Source organism: Bos grunniens, chromosome 5 (assembly GCF_055505025.1).
Source record: "Bos grunniens cultivar Pamir isolate PY7600 chromosome 5, Bosgru_T2T1.0, whole genome shotgun sequence".
Taxonomy (NCBI): Eukaryota; Metazoa; Chordata; class Mammalia; order Artiodactyla; family Bovidae; genus Bos; species Bos grunniens.
The window spans coordinates 39,252,427-39,275,268 of NC_141169.1; the positions used below are offsets into that span (position 1 = coordinate 39,252,427).

Here is a 22,842-nt window from a genome sequence, read left to right on the forward strand (position 1 = left end):
CAAATACAGGCTTAAGTGTGCGGACACTTTCTGCTTTTTGTTTTTGTTTTACTAGATTAAAAGACATTTGTGTTTGAACTATTTCTTTTTCACTCATAAAGCCAGGAGTGATATTCACAATACTGAACAGATATTTGCATGAATTCTAACCAGTCGGAATGGTTTTGGGTCCTGGCAGAGCAGACAGTCACGATGCCCTTATCGTAAGTGCGCATCACTGGAGTGGCAGCCCTCCATCTGACTCAGCCTTAGCTGCTGTCAGCTTCCTCTGTGATGCAGCTGTGACTGCTGTTCTAAAATCTTTACTGTAGTAAAATTGATAAGCTGTTTGCCAAACTGAGATAAAGTTATAAAAGCGCAAGTAGGAGACCATTACTCCCAGTATTTTTTGTCATGTTGAGGAAGATTCATGAATGATTGGCTTGATTAATGTTAATGATTTCAAGCATTTAATTATATTTTTGCATTTAGTTACACATGAATAGAGAGCTTTAAATATAGATGTACTTATTTTGTCATTTTTACTTAATTTAATATGCACTGCATGCTCAGAGACTTGGTAGAGAGAAAAGCTAGTTAAAAATTTTATTATCTTTTGTGTTTAGGCCAAGATTGAAAAATGTGGATCGGAGTAGTGCTCAACATTTGGAAGTTACCGTTGGAGATCTGACAGTCATTATTACAGACTTTAAGGAGAAAACGAAGTCCCCGCCTGCGTCTAGTGCTGCCTCTGCAGATCAACACAGTCAGAGTGGCTCCAGCTCTGATAACACAGAGAGGGGAATGTCCAGGTCGTCTTCACCCAGAGGAGAAGCCTCATCACTGAATGGAGAATCTCATTAAAGTCTATTTTCTCCAGTTTCCATCACTTCTGTCATACCATGCAAATACACAGATTATGCCAAGAAGTACCACATTTTCATGACAAACATATTCGTGCACAATCCATGATTTACGTTTTAATTAAAATAGAAATTTGTTAGAATTCGTTAGGTTTTAATTGCAATCTGTGCCTACCAAACATTTCCAGACTTAATGTTTTGGTCTCCACAGTTAAGCTGCCATGAAAATGTGGTTGAGTTATTCATTATGCAGTGTTATTGGTAAGTCTATTTTCACTTTTAGTTTAGTGAATTCTAACACATAATTCTTGAATTCTCTACTATTGGCATGTAACGAATTTAAATTTTTATAACATAGTGCAAGCTGCCTAAATATGTATTATTTGAGAATTGTGAAACAAATAGTTATATGTATACAAGTCAAAGATCAACTTAATCAACTATTGCTGCAACAGAATTTTCTTAATGGATATCCTCTTAAATACACCTGCTGGTACTTGGTGTGGTTAAATAGGAAGATTGTTATTAAATAAAGAATTTGTATGAACCATTGCCAATGTTTTTGACACATTTTACTAAATTATTGTTTCTGAATTACATTTTAGGTTTTATCTGTTTTGGGGGGATTTGCTTATCTTTCAAAACATTCATTTATTGTAATGTTTACTAGCAGACTAGTAAACAATAAAACATTGATTACGTAGCTTTATAATTCAGGTTTAGTGCTATTGTCATTGAACACTGGTATTTTCTGTATTGTATAGAACATTAAAATTCAAGTAATTATAAGCATTTGACGAAAACAGAAAAGAAAAGCTGTAATTTTAAGAGCTGCAATTTTGGAAAAGCTTTAATTTAATAATAGTTTTATCACTGTTTCCTTGCCCCAGACTTATCCAGGGTCATAGGAGTATGAATCTAATTAATACACAAATGGGAACTGTTGCACAGAACCAGGAAATAACTAATATTTAATCAGCTTAATTGGCCTCTTTATTAAATATAACAATTCTTATAAAAATTATAGTACCCTATTTTCAGAGACACTTGCCAGTTTATGCATTTATCAATATCCTAAAATTAAAAAAATATTTACAGCCCCACTTACTATTATGTAAATTTACCAATAAAATATTTTTATGACTACAGATTTTGCATTTTTGTTTGCAACTAATAAAAGTGTTTCATGTTGTCTTTAAAAATCAAACTTAGAAACCACACAGTACTTCTTAAATTCTAGGGTCTCCTGCTTTCTCTTAGCCATTTGTTTAATACATATTTACCTGTAGGAGACTTTTGAACTATAAATGAACTTAAAATCATAATGTGGATACAAAATATCACATAAAAACATCATGATCGCATTTGAAGAAAGGAAACTGTAGACTCTGACAGTTGTGATATTTGGTGGTTTCATGTGGTAATGTAACTTTTTGTTTAATTGCAGTACTTTTTACAGGCACTATGGTACTGTCTTTTTGTAAGATGCAAGTTGTGAAATACAGTTAATTGCATACAGTAAAAGTCTGTGATTAAAACATTTATATACCTCATTCTTTAGTGTTGTTAAGTGGAAGAATTTTGTTTTTAAGATACTTCCAGTGGAACCCCAAATAACTGGTATGTTCTTTTAAAACATGAAATTTTTAAATTTTATTCTTTTTCACATGTTTCAAATGTTTTATATATATGCATATATATTCATTTTTTAGACATAGTAAAAATTGCAAGTATTAACTGTAATAGGGAAAATATTATAATATTTAAGTTAGAACTACTCTTTGGAGGTACTGGGTCTTCTGATGATGATCAAATACTTTCTAGATGTGTTTTAAATGGACTGCAAGAGAGAATAATCGGACAGAAGATGGGATTTTACCTGAACGGAGCATAGTCATCTGTGTGAATAGTAAGGAGACACTGCAGCATGGAAATGAAGAGTGCTAACTGGTGTCTGGCATTTTAATCTCTTGTAGAACCTAAGGTAGCTTGAGTTAGTCACTCCAGGTCATTTCCTCTTTGGTATACAGGGATAATGATAATCATGTCTAGCTCGTAGTGTTGTTGGATTAAATGTCAATCCATATGCAGTTCTTAATAATTACCTGATCCATACCCAATGCTCAGTAAAGGTGAGCCGTTAACTGTCTTTATAGGTAAAATCCCATTTACAGAAACATAATGCTTTTTGGGTTTTTTTTGATAACAAAAATTATTTCCATGCCTTCTTGGATGACTGAAAGGAATTGTGTTCTACAGGTTAAACTGAATTTTTACACCAGATGTTTGCTCTGATCCCAGATGAGCTGTCTTTCTATAATTAACTTGATGATATGTATTATGAGACAAGAGAAATGAGTTGAGTTGGCTACTTTGACATTTTGTTTTCCTTTCGTTAATTATAGTTACGTTTATCTGCCTTTGTTTCACCCTACCTCAAATACACTTCCAAACCAGGAGACAGACCCCAATTCTATAAATACTTATCTCTAATGTTCAAGTATGCAAAAAGATTCAGAGCCTGGGCTTAAGGTATATATTTAGCTCTGTTTCATCAATTTACCTTGTGGTTTTAATAGTGGATTCTTTTAGCCAAATTCTACACAAAAAGAGCATTTGGATGTTTTTCAGAGTTTATTAGCTTATTTTGATATAAGTAAGAGTGAAGATATAATTTGAGGCGTACAAGAATACATATTCTTAAAACCTTTTATATTACACAGAAATAGTTGACTTAATAACTTAAAGGTTTTATTTTTATTAAATGCTTCCTAAAATTATAGTGATTATAGACAAAGTGAAAACATTTAAAAAGAAAAGACCTCAGCTTTTCTAAGTTGACATATTTATTACCATTTTTTTAGACAAAAGTCCTCATTGCCTGACAATATTGTAGTTTATTCATAGTATATGAATTTATGCTGAGTGGTCCAGAATTTTTAGTTTCCACTGACAGTCTTATTTTACCTGTTTCCTTGGTCTGCCACTTATCTCTTTCCTTAAATCTTTTAAAGACTTGAAGTAGGAACTGGGCCATTAATAAACTTCTGTACTGTACTTTGAAAATTAAGTGAAAACAGTGAATGTGTGTGTTAAGAATAATCACAGAGTAACACTTTGACTTAGCACTGGCTCCCCTCTTCAACCACAGGCACCTTCAGGTGTCTGGAACAACAACGGAAATGTAGAAAAACTGTAGAAATGTCATCAGTGACAAAATAGCCGAGCAGAATCAGGAGACAGCGGAGGTTACAGAATACACGACGTGACTGATCATTTTGTGAAAGCAGAAGGAAAAAACATTCCCTGGCTATTGAGGGTGATGAAAAAGAAGGTCCCCTAATAACAGAGGCAAGAAAATGAGGGAGGCAGAGAAAAAGCAATAATAGTAGGAGAAATTAGAAAATGGCACATTGGAATGCAGTTGATGACAGCAGAGAAGAACCACTAGGAAGGGAGAAAGAGAACAAATAGAAGAATTTGTCTTGGAAAGTCTCTTGGAAAAAATTTTAAAACATGATAAATCATCTTCATAATGATGCATTGTTCCAGTTGTGTTTACTAGAGCAGCAATATGTGAAATAGCTATAAAATGATTTTCTTCAAAACCAGTTCACTTTTAGAAGCGTCATAGAGAAGATTTACCTTGAATTATATGAACACTTTGCTGTCTTGAATCACAGCCCTGCTAGCCTGGATAATCTAAATGTTATACTTTTTAATACAGATTTGTATTTAGCCAGTGCAGGTATTCCTGCCTGTGCAGAATGGGCCAATTCTGGAGCATATGAAGTGTCATGATAAGACCAGGTCCATATGTACTAGAAAAATCAAGTAGAGCTCTGGAAGCTTTCAGTTCTCTGGGACATGTTTCATGTTCTGAATTGCTTTTTGGTGGTGATTTCTCTCCCCTCCTTCAGTGAAAGTTGTAGACTATAGTTGCTGTTTGATCACTACTTCCAGTATTTTCCTGATCTTGATTTTCTTGATGTTGGTATTCAGTGAACATTTATTGAGTATATTTGTGTGCTAGGCACTGGTCTGGGGGTTGATTTCAAAGAGGACTAAGATGTGGAACTCTCATACTAGAGGAGAGATCTGTAAATATAATGGCATTACTTCAACACTAAAAATACATATACAGAAGTAACAGAGAAGAGGGAGTGCTTGCCACTTTCCTTTCCTTCCTAGAAAATTCAGGCTTGGCCTGAGTGCCCACTGTGAGTCCACATTGATATTAGGATCTCACCTTGATAACTTGCAGCTGATAATGTTGGGTGTTAACCAGTAACTTTAGCCAGCTACCATTTCATCACCCTAGCTTGAATTTTCAAAAGTTAGACCGTAAGCCATGTAATGTGAGATTATTATTTTCCTGTTCTAATGTTTAAAAGTCAGTAAACCATTGAATGAGATCTCCTGTTGCCTTTTTGTGAGGATATTGAGGAAACATTACATCTCTCAGAATCTAAATGAGAAATTTTGTTCAGACCTGTTTCAGGAAGAGCTTTACTTCAACCTGAGAAATCAATTTGCATGTTTCTTATGAACAATGCAAATCACTGACTGTTTTCAGTGTTTGCTTTAGTTGTGAGAAATCTCAGATTAAAATCAGGCCTACTTTTAATATTTAGGTAGAACTCAATCATCTGTGTATTTGTATTCTGACTTGTTATTTTTGATCCAACTATATTTTTTTAGATTCCAATTTTTATCTACTTAACCTTTTTCCTTGTGTTCTAAAGTTCCTCAAATCTCTTCTGTAAATAAGGCTAAATAGTAATACTTAAAAAAAAATATCAAAAAAGCTGCTTAATTTTAGTTGTAAGGATAAGCCCCAATGTGAAATTTTCAGGGCAAGTATCCAGTAAAATGCATCCAACTGAAATTCCTGTAGAGTGGAAATAATACACAAGTTTGGTAGGTCTTCAGTTAACATCCAGGGAAACCTGGATCTGCTGATTTACCTAGAAGTAGGGAATGTGAATGAAAGTTACTATTTCATCTTCATATTTTCATCAACTCTTACAAGAGAATTCAGAAGCTAAACTGGGTACCAAGATTTATTAATTTAAACTTTTTCATGTGTATTATTTTCACTGTTTTAATTCAGACTAATAGAAACAATGAGGTTAGCCTGTGTTTAGAGTTGGGATACTCTTATAAAACCAGTTGGGGAGAAGACTCCTAAAGAACAAAAATGTAGTGAGAGCATTAAAAAGGAAAGTAGGTTGGTTTCAAAATTAAAGAACTGAGTGATCTGGCCTTTGGTCGGAGAGAGAGCTTTTGGTCTTTAATAAGAGATATATGAAAGACTATGATGTTTTCAATATACGATAAGTAAATAATGTAAGGGACACTTAATTAGAACAAAAAGAATTTTTTAACTATTTAAAATACAAAAATGAGAAAAAAATTCAACATATGAAACCTATTAATATTTAAAAAAAACATACGACTGTTTAGGATGTAATTTCTATATAGAAAGGCATATAGATAACAAGAATTCTGACTTTATTTTTCAACTAAGCACTGTACTTCTGAAGTGTAATGGTATCAGAATTCTTTATTTTCATCTTTCAATTTGGAGGAATCTAGGTCCAGATGGCATGAATGTTTTAATTCTTATTTTCCCCGTGACTAAATTTCCCTACAAATCTAGACTTTTAATTTCACTGACACTAAATAATAATAGATTGTAATCTATTAATGGGAATGGAGAGTTCCTGTAGATTTAACCAGGGAGGATTATAAGGATGGCCCATAGGATATTCCTTTCTCCCATCCCCACTCTGCCTCTTCATACTCTCCCTCCTTTGTGGGCAGAAATAAACCAGCTGAATTCTGGGATTATTTGGGAGTGAAAAATGAAAGTGAGAGCCGCTCAGTTGTGTCCGACTCTTTGCGACCCCATGGACTATACAGTACATGGAATTCTCCAGGCCACAATTCTGGAGTGGGTACCTGTTCCCTTCTCCAGGGGATCTTGCCAACCCAGGAATCGAACTGGGGTCTCCTGCATTAAAGTGTCACCATTTATTAGTTTTCCACTGCCACTTTTTTCCTAATCTTTTTGCCTACAGCTGAGTTTTTTGAGCGTGAAAATAATCACTTTACTCTTTCATCTTCCCCCTTACCCTACCCTTTTTCCATATTTGCTGGTCTGAATGAACACAAAATGAAATTTTTTGCTCCAACTGACAACATAGTCTTCCAACTTTTTCCTCCAGTCCAACAAGGTCTCTAGGAAGTGGCTTGTGAAAAAGGTAATTTCACTAGAGGCCAAGAAGAGGAGAGAGTGGTTTTCACTTTCAGTGTGAATTTCTGATTCTTTGTGCTCTGCAACTAATCTGATTTCTGTTTCTTTGGTTGTAAATTTAATTTGTCTTATACCTTAAGACCGATCTCACAGATTTCCATGTAATATCTTTTTTTTTCCTTTTTGCTTTTCCTTTTAATCTGCATAACTTAGTTTAGCATTTATTTGTTCATAGTGAGATAGCTTGGAGAAGGCAATGGCACCCCACTCCAGTATTCTTGCCTGGAAAACCCCATGTACGGAGGAGCCTGGTAGGCTGAAGTCCACGGGATCGCTGAGGGTCAGACATGACTAAGCGACTTCACTTTCACTTTTCACTTTCACTTTTCACTTTCACTTTTCACTTTCCTGCATTGGAGAAGGAAATGGCAACCCACTCCAGTGTTCTTGCCTGGAGAATCCCAGGGACGGGGGAGCCTTGTGGGCTGCCGTCTATGGTGTCGCACAGAGTTGGACACGACTGAAGTGACTTAGCAGCAGCAGCAGCATGGTATAAGGGAAAAAAACAAATACACAGTTTGGATCCTCAAATGTTCCCATTTGAATTATGGATCTTCATTATTAGCCATGTGGTTAATGAACTTCTCTAAATTTCAGGTTCCTTGTTTTTATTAAAGAATAAAATAACATCTATTTCATATAGCTGTTATCAGGATTAAGTTAGATTATGCAGACCTTTATAAAGTGAAAGTTATATAAAAAAAGTCTTTGAGCTTTACTCTGAAAAGGTGTAGAATTTACCTTGTTCCTCATAGGATATCTTTTTTTAAAGAAGTACTGAAATGTAGAATTGGAAAAGAAATGTTGAGCAGAACCTAAATTTGCTCTAGAATGACTTGGGAAAGATTTTTAAAATTTCATTAACTTGAGTGTCTATTATATATCCAACATGTACCAGGAGCTGCATGAAAAATCAAGATTAATCTTTTGAATATAAGATTGTTGATACTGGGATTATCCTGAATCTGAGAGTTTTCCAGGTCTGGAGAAGGTCTCTATCTCCATAATTTAACCAACAACCAATGTTGCTGTTTTTAAATTTCTTTTCATCCACCTAAACTTAACCTTTTTGACAGAATGAAGGGAAAATCAAAATTGATTAAAAATGTGAATATAGCCAGCCTGTCATTAGAGAATCAAGAGGGTGGTCTAGAGATGCCAAAATAGACTTAAGAACATGTACATACACAGAGTAAATGAAATAAATGCCTAACCGTTACGACAAAAATATTTTAAATCACTTGCAGTAATTTACAGTTGATTTTAGAAATATCAATATGTATGAATCCTGGAAATGATCAGAAGTATTCACACAGCTCCTTATACTCCAGGATAACCAGTTAGGATAGTGGGTGGGTAATACAAAAGTCATATCTAGTTTTGGAATGCCATATATACTTTTTCAACAATTTCCTTTTTAATTACAGGATTAAAAGGGATCTAAAGGTCTAGAACCCTGATGTCAAGTAAAAGGATGATTGTGCTTCTCGATATGCTCTTCCCATATATTGTGCAGAAATGAATACTGCCATTCCAGTATTTTAACATTCTCTGGGTCATTAAATTATTCTTTATTATATTTAGTTTGTTGCAATAGAAACAATCGTAGTTAGCATCTCTTTAAACTAAACATACTTTGAGTACTAGCTCGTACTCTAGTTTCTTGTTACAATATCCTTTAGTTGTCTCTCAAAGTCTATTTTCTGTTCTTACAGATGCTTTTATTATCCATCTTTGTATCTCACTAAGTTTCTATTTATTTCTCTAAGAATTGTAAGGTGTAGTGAAAGGATTATTGTTGCTGTTTTTACTTGCCTGTCTCCCCTTTTGGGGGCAGTACAGAATAGCCCCTTGTCTGGCATGTAGAACATATTCAATAAATGTTTATTGAATGAATAAGTGTATGTTTTCATTCTATTCATACATCTTATCAGCATGCTAGTTTTACTTTTTTGTTAAGTAAGGCAAAAAATTTAATCCTTATAGGGGGAGAAACTGAGGCTTAAATGTGTTAGTAAGTAGTTCCCATGGTCACAGAAGCAGCACTTATTTGGTGTAGGGATTCCAAATGAAGAAGTACTACTAATTACACAGCATTTCCCGGTCTTGTTTTACATGGCCAAACTCTTCCAAGCTTCAACTGCAATTTGAACAGTTTAACAGCATGATTTTTCTCCATGGAGAGAGAGAGAGAGAGAGAGAGGGAGTGTGTGTGTGTGTGTGTGTGTGTGTGTGTGTGTTTAAAGCCTCCTTCCTTTCCCTCACTTTCTGGCACTGTAGCTGCTTTCTGGCTCGTTTGCTCTCTCTCCCAGCCTCCACACAGTAGCCAGAATCTGCCCTCCAAAAGGCAGATGTTACCATGTTACTTCATAACTTAAAACACCCTCAGTGGTTCACCGTTGTCTGCCAGATTACCTTCAAACTCCTTGGTGTGCTGAACAAGGAATTCAGATATCTGGCCCCTTCAACCTCCAGTCTTATCGCTCATCATATTTTCTCTTGCGTTTGCTTAACTGATGGTATCACACTTCTCCCAGCTCCCTGAACACAAGAGCCTGTTTCACTGATTCCTCAGCCTGGAATCACTTCCATTACCCCATCCAAGACTCTGGGGCCAGTTTTGCTATACTCAAAGATTCACAAAGAACAGAAGTAAAACCTATGAATCACTGAAGTAGTTACCAGTAAAAGTGTATTGTGCACACAACCAAAAGACAGCAAACTGGTAACACTCAAACCAAAATATGCAATGAGGCTTAGAGGTATATTGTTATCAAGCAGTGTATATAGTGTGAAGGCAGTGAGTGTGTTGTCTTTTCAGTGATTGGTTAAAACATTACAATTTTTTCTTTCTTTTTTTTTTTTTTTTGCAGTTTAAACTTCAAACATTGAATATTTTATTCAACTGCTTTTCTTTCTTATTTCTAAATTCTTTTTATTATACAAGTTTCAGGTGTATAGCATTATAGGTTGCACTAGTAGTAAAGAACCTGCCTGCCAATGCAGGAGATATAAGAGACCTAGGTTCAATCCCTGGGTTGGGAAGATCCCCTGGAGGAGAACTTGGCAATCCACTCCAGTATTGCCTGGAGAAGCCCACGCACAGAGGAGCCAGGTGGGCTATATTTCATGGGGTCGAAGAATCCCTCACGACTGAAGCAATTTAGTAGACATTCTGCAAAGGCATCACTACCATAAGTCTAGTTATTAACCATCACCATACAATTGACTCCCTTCATCTATTTGCCTATGCCCCCGGGAGAATTTACTTAAATGAAAAGGGAATTGGTTAGTGGTTACCTCATACCAGTTTTGGGGACTTAAATATTTAAGTTATACTTATTTTCAGATGTATAGGCAAGAAGTGACGCAGATCAAGTTAAACTCTTATCCTGCAAAATATGCTAAATTAACCTTTGCTTGTATGACCCGGTTTTGTCTGGTCAAGGAATTTGCAAGTCTGGTCTCTGTTTCATTTGACATTATGAAGTATCTCCTGACCATGCCCGCAGGTAGAACTGGTGCTCCTTTCTGTGTGTACCCACACCTTTACAGGTTTCTATCCTGACGTCTGTATGGTTGTATTGCACTTACAAATATTCACTGTCCCACCCCCATGCCCCAACTAGGGGTTTTTGTGCTCCAAGATACTCACAGTGCTTGGCACATAGTAATCATCTATAAATGTTCAATAGATGAATGGCGTGAAAATAGGGCCGAAGAAGAGGGAGAAGGACTGGAAAGCTCTCTTTAGGGGGATATTATTGCAAATGGTGAGTTGTGAGCTGGTTCATAAAGGAGTAAAAGCTTGGACCTTAGTCTTACAGGAACTTACAACCTCGATGGGAGGCGGAATATGCATCCTCAACAGCATTAGGCATCTGCACTCGATTTCTGCGTGAGAACGGCTCGAACCAACTCTATTACAGGATACTGGAGGCTAGGGAAGTCGCTGCTGGATGAGGTTGGAGCGGAAAAGCGGCTTAATCAAGTGCCTTCTCAATACAAGCCGTTTTTTGTGCGTTAAGCAATTTAATCTTTACAACCATCCTATGATGAGGATATCATCTCCATTTTAGAAACGAAGAAACCCGCTCAGAGAATTTAGGTCGCTCAGCGTCCCAAACTACTGTGTGGCAGAACCATAATTTGAAATTGGGTCAGTTGCCTCCAACGCCCCGCTCATTTCGCTACACTTCTGCAGCGCAGTTGGGAGTTGCAGGGCTTGGGAGTCGCTCGCCCGGCAGTCCCCAGTTCCCAGAGCTCCAGGACACCCCAGCCCACCAGGCGCGCCCCGCCCTCGCGCTCAGTGCGCCGGCGCGTCGGGCCGCCAGCCCTCCGGGAGGGGCCCGCGGCGGAGGCGGGGTCAGGGCGCCGGGGCGGGGTGTCGGCGCGCTGGTGAAGGTGGTGGGCAGGGAGCGGAGTGGGGCGGGTGCGAGGCCGTGGCGGAGGAGGAACTTGTTGCGCTCGCGGCTGCGCGGTGCCGCTCCCTCGGTTCCAGTTCGCCCGGGCGGGCGCGGCGACGGCGGCGGCGGCAGCAGCGCTGGGCCAGCGCGATGCGGCGCTATCTGCGCGTCGTGGTGCTGTGCCTGGCCTGCGGCTTCTGCTCGCTTCTCTATGCCTTCAGCCAGCTCGCCGTGTCCCTGGAGGAAGGAGCGGGCGGCGTTGGCGGGAAGCCGCAGGCCGCAGCGGCTTCCTGGCTTGGGGGCGATGGACGCGGAGCCGGGAGAGGGGTGGGCAGCGCGGGCCCTGCGGCGCATCACGGCCGGTCGGACAGGTACGGGCGGTTCCCTCTTGGGGGGCCGGGGGTGCTGCGGCACGGGGCTCGGGACTCGGCCTGGCCCGGGCTGCCCGCGAGTCCGCCTAGCGCCTCTCGCCGCCGGGCCCGCGTCTCCCGCTCCTTTGCAGCCGACTCTGACCTTCTTTGCTCGTTTCCCTCCTTCCCTTCACCCCAGGGGTGAGCTCCGTGCTGCTCTAGCCCGAGAGCACACCACGCGTTTTGCGTTTGTCTTCTGACCTGTTCCTTAGGCACAATTCAGAGCAGTTAGAAATTAATTTTCAACTCTTACTTGACAGTTGCGTCTTCCTTTTCTTTCTTTCTTAGAATTTGTCGAAAATAAGGGGGTCTTACAAAACCTTCTTGCTGTCTGACTAGTGGGAATTCCCTCTTGTTTCCATGGCGTTCCAGTTGAGATATTTAAACAGCCGCCTGGCGCCCTGGTTCAGCTTTCCGCCTCCCTCGTAAATGAGGCGTCTAAATTTCCTGTTAACGCTTAAAATTTTCATTATTAGCCGATCAGTTAAATCTGGAGAGAGCATTTTCTGCTGATGGTGAATTTTTCTTTAGGAAACAATCGGTCTATTGTGAAACTTAGAGCAAGTTAAGAAAAATAAGGGATACTTAACATACGTCTTTTGTGAGTTGGGATAGAGGTGTCTTTCTTTAAAAATGGGAATTTAAAAAGCACAGTGACTTAAGTGGATTAACACAAATCACTGTCAGAGTTGGAATCAGTATGAGATTTAAATGGAAAAAAGAATGCAACGCATTACGAATGCTTAAAATCTGAGTGCTCCCACTTCCTTGAAAAAGAGGCTCCTCCATTTCTGGGCAACTCTCTTGCTCCGAGTACGCTTTTAGTAAGAGGCAAAGGCTGCTTTGATCGGATAAAATATCGGATTGGTAGGAGGAGGGAGCGCAGGTCAGCTGTAGACTGTTGAAGGTTCTTCTCAAAGTTGATGGCCATTCCTAAAATGCAAAGGAGCGTTTGGGCAGAGGAGCAGCACAGAAGAGCCGGACTGTCGTGTTTTTTCACCCTCTGACTTGATTACAAGGGCTCTGTTCATAAAAGCAGAACTACTTTCCAGAGCCAGGTTTGTCACTGCCTTTATCTGTCCTGGGAGAGGCAGTGACCGAAGATCTGGACGAGCTCATGAAAAGCTGATCGAAGTCTGTGTTGTTCTGTGAAGCATTTAAAGTTAAGGGAAGGAAACTGTTTTTGTATTGGGTAGAATTGAAGAAACATTTTTGTCAAAATGGAATTGAACTATGATACTAGCATTTCAATTTGATAGAGTAACATGCATTTTTAGTGCCTTGTCTGAGATACTTAAATATTTTGTGACAAATTTTTATAAACTGTATTTGCTTGGCTAGCTAATTTTAACAGAATTACGTTATTTGAAATTCAGAAAATAAGCGCCTCAGTTTTAAAAGATATTTTATAGAGCTGTTACTGAAATCTGAAGTTTGATGTGTCAGAACCAACTAAAAGCTTTGTATTATAAGTCCTCTGAGCAGCATAACTCCTCATTTTAAATGAGGCATATATTTGAGTTAAAACTGAAGGTGTATCATTCTTTGCTAAAATGTTGTGAAATAACATTTCACCGTGTGTGCATGCATAAGAAGGTTGAGAAGAGGAACAACGTGGAAAAGCTGGATTGCTTGGATCGCATGATTTGATTACGGTCAGGAGAATTCCTAAAAGATACCAGGCTCTTTTCATTTTAGATATTATCATTTATAACATCTTTTTAGACTTCTCACAGAGTTCAGTTTTTTTGGCTATCATGGGATATGGAGTAGGCATTAACCTGCTTCCAGTGTATAAATTGTTTAGCCAAGATGCAGGGAGCATCAGTAGTGGACCAGAATTAGGAACTGTGTATCTTCTGCTTGCTCTGCCAGTACTCCTGTAAAGCTGCTGTGCAAAGACCCTAGTCTAGATAGTGTTTAATCAGTGAAAAATGGGGCTATGAGGCAAGCAACGTCTGTTTTTTCCTTGGTAGGACTTATCAATTACATTCTTACTTTTTTTTGAAGCAGTCTTAGCTCAAAGATTAAAACTACTATTTCTCTCTCTCATTTAACACAAGGGATTACAGTTGTATCTAATAGGTTCCACTGGTCAAATCTTAATAGAAAATATTCATTGCACAGTATTCCATGATAACAAAATACTTGTAAACGTCCTTTCACATTCTCAAAGTAAAAAGTTGAAAATGATGGAAACAGTTTTTCAGTGAAATTTATTATTAATTAGTCATTTTGTTTGAATCCATTGTTTTGGTATTTAGAAAATGGGTAGATCTTAGTGTCAGACAAACCTGTGCTGTCTTTCTGGCTCTGATTGCTATGAAACCTTGACCACCTTTCTGCTTTACTTTTCTCACCTGTAAAATATAGTTTATATTTACTTTAATAGCTCAAGTCGGTAAAGAATCCGCCTGCAATGCAGGAGACCTGAGTTCGATTCCTGGGTCAGGACGATACCCTGGAGAAGGAAATGGCAACCCACTCCAGTATTCTTGCCTGGAGAATCCCATGGACAGAGGAGCCTGGCAGGCTACAGTCTATGGGGTTTCAAGAGTCGGACTTGACTGAATGACTAAGCACACAGCACACACACAATCAGAATTCTTAGTTGTCAGTCATCAGAACCCATTAAAACTGACTTAATATAGTATTATATATAGACTATAGACTATGTAATAATAGACTATATATATGTGAGTCTCTCTCTCTCTATATATATATAGTATTACATATAGACTTATATGGGTTGTTAGAAGGAACAGGAGAAATGCTTGCTCAGCCATAGGAACCTCAAGGGCTGAGGACTCTTTCTCTTCTGCTGTATACAGGCTTTGTTCATGCATCTTTCCACTTCTTACAGTGTTTCATCTCTAATCTCAAGTAAAAATTCTAGAAAAAGACTCTCTTTGGACTTGCTTTGCATCACATGCCCATCGTGGGCCAGCTGTTGTTGACTGGAATGGGGACCTCTGATTCTGTGGGCTATATCCCTTGCACATCTCTACTGCAGACAGAATCACATGACCGGTGTAGGAGAGGAGTGCTGCCTCAGTGGAGGGAAGTGAGAGACTCTGAAGCTGCTAACTATGGACAGACTGTGTTACAGGTATTCGATCTACAGCACTTAATATTACCAGGTGTCAGTAATTCTCCAGAAGGAATTAAACCATTTTGTAACTACATTCTCAGGATGAGTAATTTCTCACCTTTCACTGATGAATCCTGGTAGTGGCGAACCAAGAAACTACTAAGCACTTCAGTGATGCCTTTTCTGGACTGTCCTACCCTTAGTGTGAATGACTGTTACCTTGAGAGGTAGGCATCTTACTTTCCTTTGCAGATCTGGTCAGGCCATCAAGTTATGGTTTCTGCTGGGTCCCAGGAACACCAGTAGGATATACTGAAAATGTAGGGTGCCAAGAGTCAGGGCTTTGGAAACAGGCTTCAGCTTTGCCCCTTATTGACTCTGTTAACCTTGAACACATTTCCTCATCAGTTACAAAGAGGTAAGAGTATCTATGATAACTGGGTTTTTTGGTGGGAACCGAAATAAAATAGCATGTGTAGATTACTTGGTGGTGCCTAGCACAGTAAAATTAGAGCTAATTCAGTGATGGTTTTGATCATTTAACTTTTAAGTGATTTTTTTTTTTTTTCTTGATTTCTGACCTTTGAGGAAAATTGAGGCCCCAGTCCAGACCTACTAAACCAGAGTGCCAGGCAGTGGGGCCTGGGAATATATATTTTAGATATGTGCTCCAGGTTATTGTTATAAAACCAAAGATTGATTAAACCATTGATTTAACTGGGAATCATTTGACCACTATTTTTGCACTGTTGTTTTCTGGGGGAGAATTTTCTTCCCTCTTCCTTGTGCTTATTTTTGAAGAGGAGAGGAGTTAAGCAGTGAACAGTGAAGAAGGCTGAATTATTTACTAAAGCCACTTTAATCTCTGCTTTGTTAATGCAGCGACATCTTATATAAAAACCAGTAACTTAGCACCTTGTATTTCATTTCATTGAAGATTACATTTCATGTATTTGTAAAGTGCTTAGCACAAACTTAACTAGTAATTAGTTATTCTGTGATTTTGAAAAGCGAAAATGATTAGGCAAGTGAAAAAATGTGTACTTTTGATTTAGAAATCCTATTTTAAAACCTTAAGATTATTATCTATGTGTCATATCTGTTGGAAATACTTCCCCCAAACATGTTGACTTAAATTTGTTGTTGGAGTGTATACTACGTGAAGTTCAAAATTTTACTGTATTCAGATTGGCAGGTTTTCCTTTTCTTTTTACTGTTGTTGTGTAGAAAAACTTTCTATCAGTGGGATTCCCCCCCCCCCGCCCGCCCCTTTTTCTTTACATTTAAATCTTTAATTCAGTTTTTTTTTTTTTTGGATAGAGGATAGGTTGTACAGTGTGATGCTAACCTATTTTTTGAAATAACTGTTCATTGCCATTTATATGTAGACAATTCTTTCTCACTTCCTGACTATTCCTGAAACTAGATATTTAAGAAGAAGAAAACTGATTAGAGCTAGAAACTAATCTAACTTGTCTGAAGACAATTTTTAGGTAAAAATGGGCTGTGCAGGTACTGATCTTTAAATAGTAGTGGTCAGAACCATGGGAATGGTCTCCTCTTACGTGGCTGTGAGCATCTTCGTTTCTCTCGCAGTCACAGTGAAGGTATCCGTTCATGCCTTAAGGTGCATCATTGGTGAGGCACCTCATTGAGACATTGTTATGCTGGATATGCCTAGACATATCCCCGACTCTCAGTATGTATGGTTTTCACTAAAGCCTCATGGTTATCATGGATGTTTTGAAATGAAAAATACCTTTTCCAGTTGAATTTAAAAGTATAACTGACCTTCCACTATTGGATTTAAGTAAATTTGAAGTTTGGAAACTGTTATCGTGGAGAGAGTTGCTACTGTTTAATGCTCTGTTTATCTCCAGAGGGTGATGCCTCAGTTTTTAAAACATTTTTCAAGTACTGAAATTTGTGACCTGTTTGTTTTTTTAAACTTTTGAAGTAAATGTAAGTTTACAGGAAACTTTGTGGACATCCCATTTAATCTTCACTCAGTTTTTCCCCAGTAGTGACATCTTACGTGAGCTTGGTATAATACCTCTATATCTGGAATATATGTGTATGAACGTAGTGGAGTACTGGAACCCTAGACACTGACATTGTACAACCCATACACCATCTTCAGACATCACCAGTTTTACATACACGTGTGTGTGTGTGTAGTTTTATGATGTTTTATCAATAGGTAAAGTTCCTGTCACCACCCCCACAGTCATCATGGAGAGTCCCGTGCTGTCCCTTGATCAGTTTGTGTCTAGACAAGCCACCTAGTTAGAAACATTAAGCCTATGAAGTAGGAGGATGAGCCTTAGTAAAGTTTTATTTCTGTCTGATCCACGGTGGAAAAACTTTGCATTTATGAACTTTACTGATTCTGGATATCATTACTTACTGAAGACATACCTATTTGGCTCAGCTACAATTTTATTCCATTAAATATATTGAAGTTATCTTTTTGAATTTTGTATATCTAATGTTCCATTTTTCAGTAGTCTTAAGGAATAAAAGCAAAAGGAACTAATAACTAGAACTTGGATAAGTACCTTTACTTTTCCAACATTTTTAAGATTTTTTTTTTCTGGCCTGAAAGTGCAAGTACTATCATCGCTAGTTTAGTTGCTTTTCCTAATTTATTGTTTGTAGTGAGGGTTACTGGTATGTAATGAGTTCTCAGTATGAGTTTCTACTTTTTCAGTCTTTAAAACCAAGTTTTCATAAGTGAGAGAATGTAAGCTTGGGAGATAGAAAACTTAAGTAAATTATGTCTCCTCTTGCCAGCAGCACCTCAGTGTTTTATGTGTGTGTGTGTGTTTTTTTTTTAAATAAGGAAAATGTATAATCACTAATGGATATGTTTTATATTTTCATTAAAGAAAGAAACAAAACATTCTTCCTATAAACTGTGTTTTCTGACATTGAGTTATTTATGGTCAAGAAACTTAGGTAAAACTTGACATTTTTTTCCCCTGTAGTTTTATCTGCATTAATCAGTTTACAGTGGTTACACGATCCAGCAATTCCTCTTGTAGGGATATGTACTCACACTCAAGAGAACTGCAAACATATGTTCACTTTAAAATTGTACATGAATCTTCATAAAAGCATTATTTATAATAGCCAAAACTATCAATGACCCAAATATTCACTAATTCAAGAATGGATAAAGAAAATGTGGTATATACATTTATTTATAAAAGGGAATATTATTTGGCCATTAAAAGGAATGAAATGTGCTGATAAGTGCTACAGTGGGTGAACCTTGAAAATAAGCTAAGCGAAAAAAAAGTCAGATTCAAAAGGCCACATACTAATGATTCCATTTATCTATGGAGACAGAAAATAAATGTGTGATTCCTTAGGGCTAAGGGATTGAATAATGCAAGTTAAGGCAGAAAATGGTGTTAATACATAATTTCAGATAATCATTTTTACAGAAAAATTTACTTAGTCATTTTCTTGAGACTTCATTTTCATTTTCTACTGTTGGAAGATTTGACAGGAAACGGAATAACTAGCTTCCTTCCTTAAATAAAGGTGTTGATTATAAATAAATTGTGGGCTTGAAAGAAAGGTTTGATAATCTGTATCTGAAAGATAGGGATACCTATTTGAACAGTTCGTTGTGAGGCTGAAATGGATGTGAAAGCTCTTGAGTCTGGAAAAAAAACTTCGTAGTTGCCACTTCCACTGAGCCTAAGGAAATGCAAAAGTTAAAAAGTAGGTGACCACACCTGGAAGGGGACAAACATAAATTTCCTTATCAAGTTGTACATTTTACTGGTCTGTACATGTTTTCTTTTTCTTATTTATTAACCATTTAAATTAAGATACGTTAACGTTTTATGCTGTGCTTGAGAATGCCGTCCCTTTCAAGAAAAACCACATTACAATGTCAGTTTTTCCCATTGATTTAAAATTCTGATCTAGTTCCTTGTGCAGTAGTATACAGAATTACTTAGGCAGGGTTTTAAAAACTACTAGTTTTTTAAAAAAAAAACTACCAGTGCCTGGCCCCAGAGAAGGCACTGGCACCCTACTCCAGTGCTCTTGCCTGGAAAATCCCATGGGCGGAGGAGCCTGGTGGGCTGCATGCAGTCCATGGGGTCGCTAAGAGTCGGACACGACTGAGCGACTTCGCTTTCACTTTCCACTTTCATGCATTGGAGAAGGAAATGGCAACCCACTCCGGTGTTCTTGCCTGGAGAATCCCAGGGACAGAGGAGCCTAGTGGGCTGCGGTCTATGGGGTCGCACAGAGTCGGACATGACTGACGCGACTTAGCAGCAGCAGCAGTGCCTGGCCCTGTTTTCACAGTTTCTGATTTAACAGGTCTGGTGTAGGGGTCTCTGGTGACTTCACTGTGTGTCCTGGATCTGAAACTCCCCTGTCTTAACCTGTTGGCATTTGTGAGAGGTGGACTCAGAGATCTTGCAAATATGACATTTCATAGACCTTTCACTGTAAGAACAGTCAATTGAATTCATGATGATGGGACATGGTTTAGTGACTCTGGCTTCAGACTTGCTTACTTTAGTAAACTCAGGCTTCCACTGTCCTGAATTACCAGCTAGACTATTGTTTTGAGAAGAAATAACAATGAAAATACATACATTTTGTATTGTTAAGTAGCTGCTGTTGTGTGTGGTTTCTTTTTTTTTTTAGCTCCAACCTGCAGTCTAAGAAGAAATTTGATCCTCCCGTTTAGCTTGTGAAATACAGTGAAGCTGAGATAAATGTAGAAAAGTGAAACAGAACTGTGAATATCAGCATGATTTCTTATTTCCCACTTAAAACATCATATGTGTAACTTGGATTCAAGATTAATTTAAAAGCGTTTAAAGATCTTTTTCCTTTCCACCAGCATTTGTGGCTTAAATTTTGCCCCAGGATAAGCAGATGTTTTGTTTGGCTGAAATAGATTTTTTTTTTCTAGGGGGGATGTGTGCAGTTCATGAAGGAAAATTTTAGAAGTATTCCAGTATTTTCTGTGTCATCTGAGAAGGAGATCTTACTATATTAGAGAATTCATGACTAAAAAACTTTTCCAGTCTGTAGTATTTTCTGCCTAAAAGTTTCACAGTTCTGTTTAAAATAGTGGTACCCTAAGGGAGAAATCAATTTCCAGAAATCCTCATTACCATAGCAGGTTGGATTTGCAGTTTTGTTGCTGTAAAATAGAACAGTACGTTTTTATGTTATTGAGTAAATTTCTTGTTAGTTTTAAGCCTGAATACTCACATAGGTTTCTGTCTCACTCTGTTAGGTGTAAAGAGTTCTCTCTGTGTTACTGGAATCCCTATTGGATGCTGCCCTCTGATGTTTGTGGAATGAACTGCTTTTGGGAAGCGGCCTTTAGGTAGGCACTTAATATTTAATTGGTAGATCAGTGTAGGTAAGATCAGATAGTAGATAATACATTTTTAACTGTAACAGGTCAGAAAAAGGTTTCTTTTCTTGTCTTCTAACATTATCATAAAAGTAAGTAAGTCATTTTCTGATTAGGTTTTCTTTTTTTTCCCACTTTGAAGTAGTTACGACTAATTTTTAAATCCATACTTTGTGTGAAATGCTCTAAAATTTTTTAGATGTTATTAAGATAAACCATTGTTCATAGAACAATTTATGGTCTAATTTTAGGTAATAGGTGATAAAATGATAAACAGATATTGAATATAGACTTCCACTGACATTTGCAGGCATGTGGCATTTATCTAATTTAAAGCTGGTGTACTAAAAAAACATTTGTAGGTAGATGGAGACAACTGGGGCAGGGTTAAGTTGGTCATTAGCAGAGGGATTGAATATTTGGGAATGGGAGGAAAAAGACAAATGTATAATGAAGAAGCAAATGATGTGACAATGTTTATTGACCCTTTTTAAAAAAGTTTTTGAAGAGTGTGGCTTTGTTAACTTATCAGGATAATGAAGGCACAGGGTTGGCTGACTCTGGTACCTCCTGCTTCTAACCCTGGATGAGGGAAACAAGTGTAGGTAGAAATGGAATATCAGACTCTGAGATAGTGGCAGGGGAATGCCCTCCCCAAGAGTAACATTTTTTTGTGATTCATTTGAATTTTAATTCTACTCATTCCATTTGCCAGGCACAGTGCTAGATGGTAAGAATCAGACTGAGTCTGGTTAACACGGCCCTGTTCTTCTGGAGCTTACATTCTGATGGAAGCTTCAGATCTGAGATTATAGTAGAGGGTGACAAGTTATAGCCAAGATGATGGGAGAAGCAGGTGATCATCAGATGGAATTATCTTAAGGCGTCAAGGAAGGCTTTTTGGAGGGGTTGACTACATGAACAGGAAATTAGCTAGGCTTAAGGACAGGAGGTGACATATTCCAGGTGGGAAGAACTGCATTCTTAATCAATACTAGTAGTGTATATTTTTAAATTCTTATAGTCCAGATATATTATGCAGCCCACAAACAACTGGGAAGAAATCGTTGAAATCAGATATTTTAATCTGGTTGCTATGGAAAAGATTGGATGAATGAAATTCTAATACGAGTCAGTCAAGTCAGATTATGTAAACTTTTAAATAAAACTAAGTTTTTAAGGTAATCTTACCATTCAGCTTGTTCATAATTTTGGAGAGTAGGAGCTCCATATTTTTCCTTCTTTAAAGAGTTGGCTAATGAATAGAGTATTGACAAGCTTCACTTGTTGTCTCTGGTCTTGTGACATAAATCTGTTCACTCTGGAAGCTGGGTAAGCTTGAAAGCCCCTGTATTCTCCGATTTATACAACCCAGACCCTTTTGTAAGTTCTGGCATGAGTAATAATCTTTCTACTCCTTTACTGCAGGAGCAGCCTAGAGAAGCTGACCTAATCTGAATCCTGGAGCTCTGCTCAATATTCCTTTTGTTTGAGCCTCTCCAACTCATTATTTTCCCAACACTCCCATGTATTCCCTGGAAGGAATTCCGTGTGGATGGATACATGATATTGCAAACCTTGTGCTTTTTACCATCCTAAATTGGAGATTTTAAAAGTTATACATCCAAAGTGTAATTCTGAAACCGTTTTAGATGTATGTATGCATATTACTGTATGTGTACATATATGTATATGTACATATTACTGTAACATACTGTTAACATGTATCATATCATTATGTAAAATCTCTTAAACTTAGTGTATGATCAGGCCACCCAAGATGGCTTGTTCTCTTGCTCTCTGTACATTCCCTCTCCACCGGTGCCTACTTCACATTCACCCTACTCATGTGACTGACCTTCCTGCGTACTTGCCCCTAAACGGACTAGTGAGTGTTCTAACACTTAAATCAGAACATCTCTATGATAGCTTATCAAAGGGATGGTAAGAGGCCTACCCCTCTGCTGGTTTCCCTGGTAACCAGTGAGCCAACCTGAGGTCAGTTCTCGATAACTGGTAATCTTTCCTTCCCCAGAAGCTCAATAACTGGTCATCTTTCCTTCCCCAGAAGCAGACACTGCTGCCCTGTCCTCTGCACACGGTGGGGTGTTGCTGCAGGGCCTTGCCTCCTATGTGTAAACTCCCCTTGTCCATTAAGCCACTGGTGTCCCTGTCGCGTGACTCCAGCCTCCCCCTCCTGTCTTGGAACTGAGCAAGTACAGGCTTGCAGGCCTGCATGCTGCAGTCCAGCATGCGCAGTTTCTTGCTGTAAACTTGGGAATCCCGTATTTACTTGGCCTGTTCACACTGGCAGACAAGCCAAAGTGCTGTACAGCTGCTGTGTCATTCTCATGCTCCACTTCAGTATTTAAT

The 22,842-nt window shown here is 38.2% G+C and overlaps 2 protein-coding genes across 8 annotated transcripts in view; both read left to right on the forward strand.

The window, feature by feature from the left end:
- The window catches only part of YAF2 (YY1 associated factor 2), an 88,141-nt gene extending 79,081 nt beyond the window's left edge, over window positions 1–9,060 (forward strand). For 4 of the 6 annotated variants that reach the window (XM_086399908.1, XM_086399910.1, XM_086399909.1 and 1 more), the window contains exon 4: window positions 606–9,060. In XM_086399908.1, coding sequence (XP_086256034.1) covers window positions 606–843 — 238 coding nt within the window. In that variant the 3' untranslated portion in view covers window positions 844–9,060. The remainder of the gene's footprint in view (window positions 1–605) is intronic. The other 2 variants (XR_015163760.1, XM_086399913.1) reach the window with 2 other exon arrangements.
- A 2,450-nt stretch (window positions 9,061–11,510) lies between these two features.
- Window positions 11,511–22,842, forward strand: part of GXYLT1 (glucoside xylosyltransferase 1) — a 51,850-nt gene continuing 40,518 nt past the window's right edge. The window contains exons 1-2 of one of the 2 annotated variants that reach the window (XM_086399915.1): window positions 11,511–11,938; window positions 20,347–20,439. In XM_086399915.1, the coding sequence (XP_086256041.1) occupies window positions 11,718–11,938; window positions 20,347–20,439 (314 nt within the window). In that variant the 5' untranslated portion in view covers window positions 11,511–11,717. The remainder of the gene's footprint in view (window positions 11,939–20,346; window positions 20,440–22,842) is intronic. The other variant, XM_086399914.1, reaches the window with a different exon arrangement.